Source organism: Aulonocara stuartgranti (genome assembly GCF_965226115.1).
Source record: "Aulonocara stuartgranti genome assembly, chromosome: 15".
Lineage (NCBI taxonomy): Eukaryota > Metazoa > Chordata > Actinopteri > Cichliformes > Cichlidae > Aulonocara > Aulonocara stuartgranti.
The window spans coordinates 21,432,166-21,444,310 of record NC_138951.1 but is presented as its reverse complement, the minus strand read 5'-3'; the positions used below and the strand labels follow the sequence as shown (position 1 = coordinate 21,444,310).

The following is a 12,145-nucleotide window of genomic DNA, read 5'->3' as shown; positions in this document are numbered from 1 at the left end:
TGTGTTTATTATTGTGCTACTGCAAGTATTTCATATATTAGTCAGTTGATTGTTACTGTAGGGCAGCTCTAGGACAATCCCAGATGTGATGTAGCTTGCTTTTATCCAGCAGATACGACATCTCATGAGGAGGTTCGAACCCTGTACCCTGACCCTCCTGCTGACGCACAAAGTCTGGACATCCAGCAGCAGGCCCTTCTACGTGAACAACAGCACAACAGTTTCTATTTCTTTTAATATTAGAAGTCAGTTATTCATTAATGAATACAAATGGTGACTGAAGTTATTTAGACAGGACATTAAACAATAAACTTCCAATAAATTGTGAACAATGTGTGACTGAATGTGTTCAGTGAAAGACTTTGAAAATATCGCAGCATAAAACCAGTGTAAAAGTACTCAGACTACTTTTGGGGGTATTTATTTGATGATGCAACCAGAAAATGTGCAGGTTGTGAGTTTAACATTTTCAACACTGGAGAAGAAGTACATGTACACAGACTAGCTAATGACAAACATTTTTTTTAAATTAACCTTTATTTAAACAGGTTGTTCATTTTTCTGAGCTTATCTGGTGTCCAGTTTCGGTGGCAGTAGCATAAGCAGAGAAGACCCAGACCTTACTCTCCCGAGCCAGCTCCTCCATTATTTGGGGGACACTGAGGCATTCTCTGCTGAGTGCTGTGATCTCCCCAACATGTCCTGGGTGTGTCCTGTCTGTCCTGGTGGGACATGCCTGGAACATCTCACCCAGGAGGCGTTCAAGAGGCACCCTTGTCAGATGCCTGAACCTCCTCAACTGGCTCGTTTAGATGTAGAGGAGTAGCAGTTAACTCGGAATGAGACAGACAGCACCTACTGCTGGGGTGGGCCTACAGGAGGGAGAGCTCATGTCGTCTCTTCAGGACACATCACTGGACCCCAAGAAGCTCTCCCCGGAGCTCCCTTTGGCTGCTGGGGTCGGCATACGTTCAACTTTAAAATCACTCTTGGTTCTTGGCTAGCTTTGTGTTAGCATCCTTTGTGTACTGATGCTTGCAAGAAGCTAAAGTTGCTTTGGCAGAATTTTCTTTCTCATATATGCACACATAAGGAGAGAGATGTTTTATAAGCTTTAGTCATCACCGTGCACTTTTCCTGATTCACACAAAATACAGCAATCTGGCACCTTCCCACAGGGTCTTGCACGAGTATTAAACATGTTCATTTGTGCTTTGGACGGTCACCAGATTTCTTCTAGAAGTTTCTTGCCAGTCAGCAACTATCTTGGCAACACCACTTGAGTTTGTGTGTTGCATGCTAACATCCTTATCATATGTGTAATAATAATACTAAAGCTTCATCTTATGCACACACAAAAAACAAATATGGCTCCTTCGTGCAGGGTTTTCTGGTATGTTCATTTATGCTTCCCAATTAAAAAAAAAAAAAGAAAAAAAAAAAGAAAAAGCAAAGTTCTTGCTTCTCAGCCACTGCGGCCACATCCTCACCGTTTTTTAGGCAGTTATATAAACATACTGTGAGTGAGTCATAAGCTTAAATACAATAGTTGAAGGAACAAAAACGTAATGTTTAAAAATACCAGTCAAATCTGATTAAAGTAAATAAATAATAAGTATACAATGTAGTTTTAAGACTTCTCAATGTTTCGTAACATTAATGTTCTATGAACTCGTGAGTCCAGAAATCTGAATGTCATGAAAAGTATTTATTATTCGTGTATTATTATTTTACAATACAAGGTTGTTTTTTTCCTGATACTTCATGCAAACCACATTTCTCCAGGCCTGTCCTAATCAGCTTACTCAGTATCACTAGATCCAATGCTGCTCCTCCAGCAGAGCACACAAAAGTAGGAGAGACCAGAGATGCCATGGCTTAGTTAGGAGACTGTTTGCTTCAAGGCCACTAGAGGGTGCTGCCATAAAACTACAATAAATGAATTGACCTTTTGACCTGCTCACACTCTTTTATGCAAAACCCTGCTGATGACACACACAGATTCTAGGTCTGACCAACCGTCTCCACCGTGGGCAAAAAGATGACAGTCAATAAAATTCTAAAATTTTATTTATAAACACAATGAATAGTAGTTAAAAGTCCAGTGTCCCATTTAGGTACAAAGTAAAAACACACAGTCCAAGGCCAGAGCCAGCTATGCCACAAAGCCAGTTGCACTCCACACGTTGTTCACTTCAACAGGGGTAGCAATTGTCCTCTGAGACCCACCACCCTGTAAGTAGAAAGCCTGCACAGAGCGACAAAATAAGACAATTCACTATATAATTCACATCCCAAACATATCAGATCATTAGAGGTTTTGTCACATTACATACCTGCACTGAGAGACAAAATAACACAGCAGTGTTTGTAATGTGGGCTATAAGTAGACTAGCATATCAGTGCAATCAATTACACCTGCCTCCAATTAGTCCAGCCCTTTTACAGTCATTGACTGGGTGAGAAAACACGAGCAAATCAACCCAAGAGACAAGCAGGAAGACTCTCTGAAGGCTCCTGTGGCTGCACAGGCAGTCTTACAATTACGAGGTTGGAGAGTTGTTGTTTCAAAATGTTCACACTGATTTCACATGCTCATTAACTCACAACCAGCTGACCATATATATTTCTGCTGCTGAGCTGCTTTTTGATGGAGATTTTCTGAATTTATTTTGCTACCATAAGAGCAGACTCCATGCTGAAAGCATGTGCACTGTCACTTGCAATGAGTGGCACTAATGACGCTAAATTTAATTACAGGTCATGGACAGCCTTCATAAATGCTCATATTACTCACCCACACTGAATTCCAGCACAGGTTCATCTGGGTCCTGACTATTTCCTGCAAAGTAACACAAACGTCATCAGAACATTAAGTCAGAGAAACAACATTTGGAGCTTTTGTACATGATAAATTATACTGCAGTAGTAAAACAAAGTCAAGCAGCAGTACATTTATTAAAATCACCTTCAGCTGTAATATTTAAACTGATTTAGTGTCAATTTAGATTATGTTTAGATTAAAATGAAACTAGTACCCTTGTAATGTCTTTTTAAATTAGAGGTAAATATTTGTATATTTTTTACATAATATAATTATATTTACTGGATTTTCTCTCTATTGTAGTTTAGTATTATAGTTATTACTTGTTTTTTATTGACTTGTCTTGTTTTTACAATGATTTGCTCTGAATGCAGCCTTTAAAGAAAAGACTATCTGTTCAGTAACTATCCATCAGACTGGGTCCATGTTATCAGCCAAATGGGTAATAATTAAAGTAAGTTTTGAATTACGTATATTTGGGTGTTTAGGTGACACTTTTGCAAAAAATATATATAATTAGGTTTAAAAGAACTAAACATGTATGTATTTAAAAACAATAAGTGTGTTAGAATTACTACAGCAACAGCTTGTAGCTCACTGTACTATTTTTGAGCACAACTTTGGTGCTTTTGCCTCATTTTTAAATCAGTGATCCCAGTAGCACAGTCTAAGCAGAGACCTCAGTGCTTGGCAAACAATCAATAGAATCAATATAATTATTAAAAAGAAACAAAATAAATGCCAACCATATAAAAAAAAACATAAACTTAAGGAAAAAACTAAACTTGATTTTGTGTCTTTAGGCTATTGTTAACAGCAAGCATGAGGTTAGTGCATATGTATTATTATTGGAAAGATTACTGCAAAGAAAAAAAGGTTGAACCAGGAGGGGGCGATATTGCTCTTCTTACCATGAGTTACATGCAGGCTATTACTTACCATGTCACTCACATTTATTTCACAAAACAGCTGAACCCACTTAATTCGATTTAATTGTATTTATGCAGAGCTGAATCACAACAACAGTCTCCTCGAGGTGGTATAGATTGTAAGGTAGAAAGTCTACAATTAAAAAGAAAAAACCTCAATACAGTGGGAAGGAACAACTCACTTTTAACAGGAAGCACCCTCTGGCAGAACCACGGTCAGGGAGGGGCAGCCCGCTGCGACCCTTTGGGGATGAGGAGACGAAAAAGGGGACAAAAGACACACTGTGGACGAGAGCCAGAGATGAACAAGAACTAATTATTGAATGCAGAGAGGTGTATAAACACATGGTGGGAATCCCCCAGCAGGGTAGTCCCAGGGTAACTAAGGGAGGATTCATGGTCACCTGATTCAGCCCTAGCTATATGCGTTGGCAAAAAGGTAACTTTGAAACTTAATCTTAAAAGTAGAGATAGTGTCCGTCTCCTGCATTCAAACTGGGAGCTGGTTCCACAGAAGGATGATCCCCTTCTACTTCTAAATATCCTAAAAACCACAAGGAAGCCCACAGTCTGAGAGCAAACTATCAAACTACGAGGTCTTTAAAATAAGATGATTATTCAAGACCTCATGTGTGATGGGAAGGATTCTGAATTTGATGCTGGACCCACAAATCATAAAAGAGAAACACTAACTCACACACACCAGAAAGTGCCAAGAATTATAATTATATGTAATTTAGTTTTGCGTTCCTTTATAATGCTTTCAACTATACAAATAAGACACTTCATGGGGGCGCCTGAGCCTTGTAGACACAACAAATACTGAACAAACCTCATGCGCCCTGTTGTTGACAAAACGATAAAAATGAATGTGTACTTCTGTCTTATTTAGGTCATTTTTGTAGTTTTTGTAGACAGACTACTGTAATTTCTCAATAAAATGTCGCTTATTATCGCTCACTCTCAAGAACAAAAACGTGAGTAATTTCCCAGTAGCTCACCATATTTGGGATCTTCTAACATCCACACTTCATGTTTAAACGGTGGTGCGGAGGCGGTGTACCGTCGCAGGCCGGATGTAGCATTCAGCGCGGTGTGCCTTTTTTTCAGTTGCTAAGCAACAGATTTGTCCCGCCCCTTTCGTTATGACGGGGCGGGCCAGTCCTTTGACTGGTGACGTTACAAAGAAACGTCAGGTGACGTTACAAAGAAACCTTAAACCGACCTTATATATAGACCTGGCTGTTCAGTTGAAACGCATTCACACAGCGGGACAGCAGCGCTTTAAACGTTCAAACACGGAGTTTAACACAAAACAACATTTTAGACATAAAAAACAAAAAAGTGAAATGGCAAGCTCGAACTGTAACACAATGACAAATGATGAAACAGTTCAGACCAATGGGGATAATTCTACAGTACATGCTTTGGTATCCCTCTTGAATAACTTGTTCAGTAGTTTTTCGATCAAGCAGTGGGGAGAGCTTATCTCAGGCTATCCGGATTGCTTCACCGCTAAGCGGCTTGTAGGTTTTGTAGAGGACGTAATGGACCTGTGTGAACAGTCAGTAGCAGTATCACCACTGAGGTCTTCCCAGAACTCCCCTGTACATGAAAACTGTTCTGTCCACACCACTACTGGCAAAACGGTTTTGTCACGTGTGAAATTTTTGGACGATTCTGCTGAGCAGGAGTTTGATACAGCACAGAATATAGATGCTAACAGCCAAGAAACAGCTAACACAGAAGAAAGCTGTCAAAATGCTGACCAACACAGTGCTGCAAAAGCAGAAAACAATCCAATTCCAGATCCCCAGCAGCAGAAATCCTGTGTTGAACATGAAGCCAGCATCCCACCGTTAACAAACGTAAGTCAAACGGAGTCATATAAAAAGATACAGCATCACAGATCTTCTGTAGACTGTGAGCCACCTGAAAAAACCTTAGACTTTGAAAGATGGTTAGAGACATTAATTCAGGCTGTGCTTTCAAAGCTTGGTAAACTTTTAAAGTGCCCTCATTCTCACCAAAAACGTTTGTTGGATCTACTCTTGGACAAATTCAAGGGGATGGATTTGCATTTAGACCGAAAAGTGCAGAATTATTTTGACTGCATTGCTAATGCGATTTTCACTGATATTTGTGACAAATTACATAAATTGTCACTAATATCATTGGAAATGGGGAGGAGTGGGGAGGAGGATTCAATGAATTTAATGGAACAACCAATATTTAATATCATAACTACTTCAGTATTCCAAGAACACCTGTTGGCAGTAACAGTTACTGATAGACTGGAATCATATGAAAAGAAAGAAAGATGCAGACTTTCAGTGGAAATCTTTGTGGAAGGACTGATTTCCCAGGTTTCAAAAAAATCAGGCACAGTCTTCAGCATTGAAAGTGCTGAAGCTATCTCCAACCGGCTTACCATGAAAATCTGGACTGAAATCAGGGCCAGATACGACAAAATCCCACCAGAGAAGTTCAAGAAACTCAGCGAGAGGGTTTACAAATCCCTCTGTAAAAGATGGAAGCATGCAGCGGTTATGGTGACAATCTTGCAATTAAACTTCCAAGATCTTGATGAAGATATTGTTAAAACTTTCAAAAGAAAGATATTCCCAGAACCAAGTTGCATATCTAAGTGCTTCTCATCGGTGCGTGCATTTTTTGGGAGGTGTAAGGGAAGAAACAAAGTTTCCACTTTATAGTGACGTCGTGATATCAACAGCAAAATATTTTCTAAAACTCACTGGACACTTTAAATGAGCTAGTTTTACATTTAGATCAGATCAAGTCATTTTTGAAATCCCCAGGAATGGTCGCGGCAGATGGCCACCCCGCCCTGAGCCTGGTTCTGTCGAAGGTTTCTTCCTCTTAAAAGGGAGTTTTTCCTTCCCACTGTCGCCTCGTGCTTGCTCAGAGGGGTTTGTTCTTTTGGGGTTTTCTTTTTAATACTGTAAGTTGTTACCTTACAGTGTGAAGCACCTTGAAAACACCATTGTTTCCTTTGGTGCTATACAGATTGAAGTGACTTGCACTGATAACATAACTAAGCTGGAACTTTAATTTAACATCAATAAAATTATAAAAATATTACATCTTGATTTCTGCTTGTTTTCATTGTCTGTGACTTAATGAATACAAATGTGTAATTTAACAGATTTTTTCTTTATGTTAGTCTGACCGGTGACTCCACGTTGGCCTTAGGTGTTGGCGCGGATACGCTGCAGCCCCTGAGCCATTAATGGCCCAGCACACTACAGTAAAAACAAAACAACAGCCATCTGTCCAACTAGGAAAGGAAAATAATAAACTGCCTCCTTGGAGGCAACCTGACCGACTGCAATCACTCTCAGGCAGATTGATGAAGATCTGCAAATAACTGTTGTCTAATTTATAAACGCAGACAGATTGCCAACACGTCTGTTCACAATAGAGGACTGTACTTACATGGTTGCAAACTGGTTGTTATCTTGCTTATATGAAAACATTGCTTTGGAGCAATGAAACTCAAACACATTCATTTTTAAAATGCTTCAAAATGAAATTTTGAAGCATTTGGCTTTATGCTTTGAAAGTGCCGTTGTGAGTGGGAGTGTGAAATCCTTACTTGATGTGTTCCCTTTGCCTTTACTGTTTTCAGTTTTATCAGTTTTCAGTTTTATTTGTCATATGCAAGTTAGCACAGGGTCAACATTGCAATGAAATGTGTTTGACGAGCAGCAGTCACTCAGCAGCATGGTACAGTAGAAGAAAATATAATAAAATATAATAAAATAAAATAAAAAATAGAAAAATAGTAAAGAGCAAAATATTTGAAAGACGTGGTAAAAGAGAAAAGATGACTAAATATATATATATGTATCTATAAATATATGTACACTAGTGATTAAATAAGAAAATCTTGAAAAGAAATATGACGGGAGGTCAGATGGGATATTGCACAGGAATGAGCAGCAGAAAATTACAGTATTACTCAGACTTTTAATAGTCATATTGTCAGTTTTGGCCGACGGTCATGGGTCACTTCCACTAAAATAGCACGAGACTGGAGTAAAATGTACTTTATTAATGAGAACACATGGTGATACAGCAAAGAATCCAACCCTTCTGAAAAGCAAATGGCTTCCTGTTATACTCTACCTGATTCAGGTGAGCATCTGGAATAGACCAAGTCTGGGGGTCAGCAAACCAAAGGGAAACAAAACCCTCCCCATAAGAAAACCACTACAATATAACCAACACGATATAACACATCATAGACATATGAAGATTTGTAACAAGTCCTATAAATAACTCCATAACATATAAACTTCAGTCTCTTCTATATACATTAAAACAGCGGTCCCCAACCTTTTTTGCGCCACGGACCGGTTTATGCCCGACAATATTTTCACGGACCGGCCTTTAAGGTGTCACAGATAAATACAACAAAATAAAACTAGTACCGATACCGGAAAAAAAGAAGATTTATTCATAACACACGTGAAAGACCCAGGAAAACAGAGTTAACGATAAAAACGATAACAAAATAACGATAAAAAACGATAAAAACTCTGAAAACCATACATTTCACACACCTTAACCACAGTTAGGTTTCAGCCCTCGCTGACTCAGAACAAAGTAAGACAATCAGAGTTCGATTGGTTTTTACTTGTGCAGGGGAAGCCTGGTCGGATTCTCAGAGTTGCAAGCTCTACACCCAAACTCAGACAACTCCAACTCCAGCCTCCACTCGCAGCCTTTTATTGAATGAAAACAGTTACACAACCGCCCATTGTAAACCCCATATGTTGTGTGGTAAAAGCTAAGGCACTGTGTGTGTGTGTGTGTGTGTGTGTGTGTGTGTGTGTGTGTGTGTGTGTGTGTGTGTATGTGTGTGTGTGTGTCTGTATACGTGACTTCCTGCTTACAAACGTTTTAACCGCATCTCTAGTCATAAAAGGGTCATCTCCCCTCAACCTCGTATATGGCTTAACCTCTCTAACAGTCCACCATTTACATGGTGAGCCCATAAAGGGCAGGAAGTGAACACTCCTTACCAAATAAGGAAACCAGAATCTTACATAGATTGTGCCTGCAGTTGAAAACTATAGCTAGTAACATCCCCAACATCCTACATGTGGGGGAGGAACAGAAAATATCTGAACATACAGTTCAAGACAAGGTCCAAGCACAATAATGACAACTTTTAACAAAATCACTCCAACACACACTCCCCTAGCCTGGCACATTGGTTTTCTCCAGGAGCTCATAAGCAGGTGATTGAGCTGCTTTTACTCTTTACAAAGTGAGTACTGTTAACACTTCTCTTTTTACATATACAACTAATTTAGGTTACAGACAAATGATTAAATGTGAACAGCTCTAACACGGGTTCTTTTCCTGACACAGGTAGGATGGCCAGTCCCCCTGTCTCTTCACCTTTAACGAGTCACTTAATTAACAACCCAAAAAGCCTAATAAAGAATCACAATCAACCAGTGTGTGTTTTTCTTCATTACGGTTTTTAAATACAAATCAGTCAGTCAATTAATAAAAATACAAGTAAGGGTAATGGAACCCCTGGTCTCCATTACACACATAAATACCATAAAGACACTAAGTCGTAGAGCTCTGAACTCCTTGCTTCTATGATATTTACACTTCTTCTTGGCCTTCTCCTTCACTCTGAGTCACTCCAGGATAAACGCATCAGCTCAGACATACAATAATTAAAATATGTGTAGGTGACCGTTTGGCAGAAGACGATGTCGAGGCGGTACTGCAGTGACACGTCCGTGGCTATCGTCGGGACGGTGTCCTGCATCAGAAGGAAGTCAATAGACTTCTTGGCTTTGTTGCTCATCATGGCGCTGTAGTCTGTGGGCGTGGCCTGCAAAAAGTGTAAATAAACCATCAGAGACCAAACACAAATATGCCTTCCAACCACTAGTTTAGACAACATCTTGCAAAGAGTGTGTATTTCAGAGTGCAGTTGTTTTTAAATTTGACAGAAACAGAAATAAAGACGGAAGAGAAGGACAACAGGGAAAGCAGAAGCACCGACACACTGAAATCTTTTAGGGTCAAGCTCCAGAACTAGCCACAAATCCTGCTGGAAAGAACCTAAAAATACTTAAAAATACTTGCAGAGATCGAATGGAGCCGTTAACTCAAAAGCCTGGTGTCAGGCATGTTCTTTAATAAATAAGAAACGAGCTGATATGTTACAGACCTCAGTCTTTACGTAAAGAAAAAGCTGACATTTAGAGCGGTCTCGCAGCAGATTTTAAAACAGTGACACTGATTTGTGGGGTTTTTGGGCACAAATTTGAACCTTTTTGTTTTATCCATGTCCTTGAACACAGCTCGTGACTTGGGCGCTTTCATATGTACCGATTCATTTAGGTTTGTGCACTGAGGCCAGATTTAGGTATTAAAAACGAGTCAGTCATAACACTTCTTACATTAGTTAAAAAGCTGAGCTTACACTAAACCAACATTTAAATTTCCCCTTGTGGGACTAATAAAGGTATATCATATCATATCATATCATATCATATCATATCATATCATTACTAAAGTATTGCTGCAACATTGTAAAGACAAAGATGACACACAGACCAGACATAAAACACTGAACACTTTTTAAAGACGAGTCATTTAAGAGTATTTTCTCATAGAATAAAGTCGGCTGATATGGTGAAGGAAAAATCTGCTCACGAATCCTCCAACTTCTTAAAAGTAAGGAGTGACCTGAGCTGGAAATCAACATGAGAGGGATGACTCAAGAAGAAGAAGAAGCAACAAGAAAAGAAAAACAGAGTTCAGAGTGTAGTTAAGATATCAAGCTGTATCCACAATGTGTGCCAAGAAACTAAGCTTGTCTGTTGTCATGCTAAAGAAATAAAAAATCTGGAATCAGAAAACAGCCAATAACTGCTGATCAACTCACCCACTCCTCTTCGTGCCAGTCCACGTGCAGTGACGACTGGCTGTTGTGACCGCTGTACTTTGCTCTCAGCGTATCCTGGTCATTGCGGAGCACTACTTGTTCAGACTCAGCGGAAGGAGAAGCTTTGGTTGCGATGTACTCGTACTGCGTTCAGGGCCTAAATAGCTGAAGCTAGCAGCTTGCAGCCGCACACTGCCACCAGCTGACGGGTCTGAAAGGAAGAGGGTATGAATGAAATATGAAGCGTCCCCACGTAACGTCAAACACTTTTAGTACCTTGTCAACCAGACTGGCGAGCGTCCACTCCAGTCCGCTGGCCGATTGGTCTTTGGCAGCTTGAGACAGCCTCTCTGCGTAATAGCTGACCTGAGTCTTCAGCGTGTTGACGTAGGCGATGATCTCTTTGGCTCGGACAGTGTCCTGGGGTATGTGGATGATGACTGAGCTGGAGAGGGCACTACTGCAGGGAACAAAGACACACCGACACATCTGTATCCGAGCTGGGACTGAGGACACTCACCAGCCACTTTATTAGGTACATGTGTTCAAAAGCTTGTGGCAGCAATTTAGTGCATTTAGTCAAATAAAGACAATAGAGTGGCCTGCAGGTGTATATTTTTGTAATGTTTCTGTCTTATGCCTGAAATATGCTTCAGCAGGAAATATACGCTGTAACTGGAAACAACAGCGTGATGGACCGGTTTAGTGTTAAGAGGTGTTACATCTGAAGTTAGAACGTAAATTTCCTGCAGAAATCTAAATCAAGCTTCAGAGGTACTGTTCCAAAAATATAGGGAGGGACGTTACCCACCAGATGTAAAAACAAACACTGTCTGCATGCACATGCCTGCTCTCAATGAGCCTAATCGTGGCTGCAAGTCACCGGGCCGTTTAACCTGCAGTTAATTGCAAAGGTAAGAAGTACATGGAAATACTGTTAAATGCTGTTGCTGAGGACGTGAATTTAAATTGTTACTCAATGCTGATACTTTATGTAGCTTTCTTACAGTATTTTCCAGATTCCGGTAATAAACAGAGTCAGATTTAGGGAGACTAGTCTTCTTCTTCTGGCATTTAAGGCTGAACGGGGAGTTGTGGTATAAAAACGTATAGTTTTGTAAAGTTGGCACAGTTGCTCAAATTAGCCAAGCATGATCGACCTTTTTAATCCCCAACCTGCTGGCAGAAATGTCCACCTATTAAAAAACACATATCTCTCTTCAGAACTATGACGCCTAAATAAAAAAACCTTAGTTTATATGGTGAAAAATTATTTGAGAGAATCTTGAAGAGCTGCTGCTCCTCCACATCGAAAGGAGCCAGATGAGGTGGTTCGGGCAACTGACAAGGATGCCCCCTGGATACCTCCTGGGCGAGGTTTTCCGGGCAGACCCAGGACACGCTGGAGAGATTATATCTCTCGGCTGGCCTGGGAACGCCTTGGTGTTC

At 40.1% G+C, this 12,145-nt stretch overlaps 1 protein-coding gene and 2 long non-coding RNA genes across 4 annotated transcripts in view; all 3 read right to left on the bottom strand.

The window, feature by feature from the left end:
• The window catches only part of LOC309688906, a 58,759-nt gene that overhangs the window by 11,714 nt on the left and 34,900 nt on the right, over nt 1-12,145 (bottom strand). The window lies entirely within an intron of this gene.
• On the bottom strand, nt 2,053-7,570 carry LOC309688908. Its single transcript, XR_014271199.1, has 4 exons — nt 4,755-7,570; nt 3,936-4,035; nt 2,798-2,842; nt 2,053-2,248 (listed from the first exon to the last, which is right to left on the bottom strand). It is a non-coding gene; the product is annotated as an uncharacterized lncRNA (long non-coding RNA).
• LOC309688901 (inositol polyphosphate-4-phosphatase type I A-like) lies at nt 9,556-11,840 on the bottom strand. 2 transcript variants are annotated; one of them, XR_014271191.1, is made up of 3 exons: nt 11,508-11,840; nt 10,697-11,156; nt 9,556-9,634 (listed from the first exon to the last, which is right to left on the bottom strand). XR_014271191.1 is itself a non-coding variant. In XM_082504978.1 (3 exons), the coding sequence occupies exons 1-2, from the start codon at nt 11,183-11,185 to the stop codon at nt 10,854-10,856; spliced, it is 267 nt and encodes an 88-aa protein (XP_082361104.1). In that variant the 5' UTR covers nt 11,186-11,306; the 3' UTR covers nt 9,556-9,634; nt 10,697-10,853. The 2 variants fall into 2 exon arrangements, 1 of the variants encoding a protein (XP_082361104.1); XM_082504978.1 differs by lacking the exon at nt 11,508-11,840 and having other exon boundaries at nt 10,697-10,907; nt 10,973-11,306.

Coding starts and splice junctions, on each gene's coding strand:
- LOC309688901 (XM_082504978.1), bottom strand. CDS start 11,185: ATGTGTCGGTGTGTCTTTGTTCCCTGCAGTAGTGCCCTCTCCAGCTCA. Junction 10,908..10,972: donor TCGCCAGTCTGGTTGACAAG/GTACTAAAAGTG, acceptor TCTTCCTTTCAG/ACCCGTCAGCTGGTGGCAGT.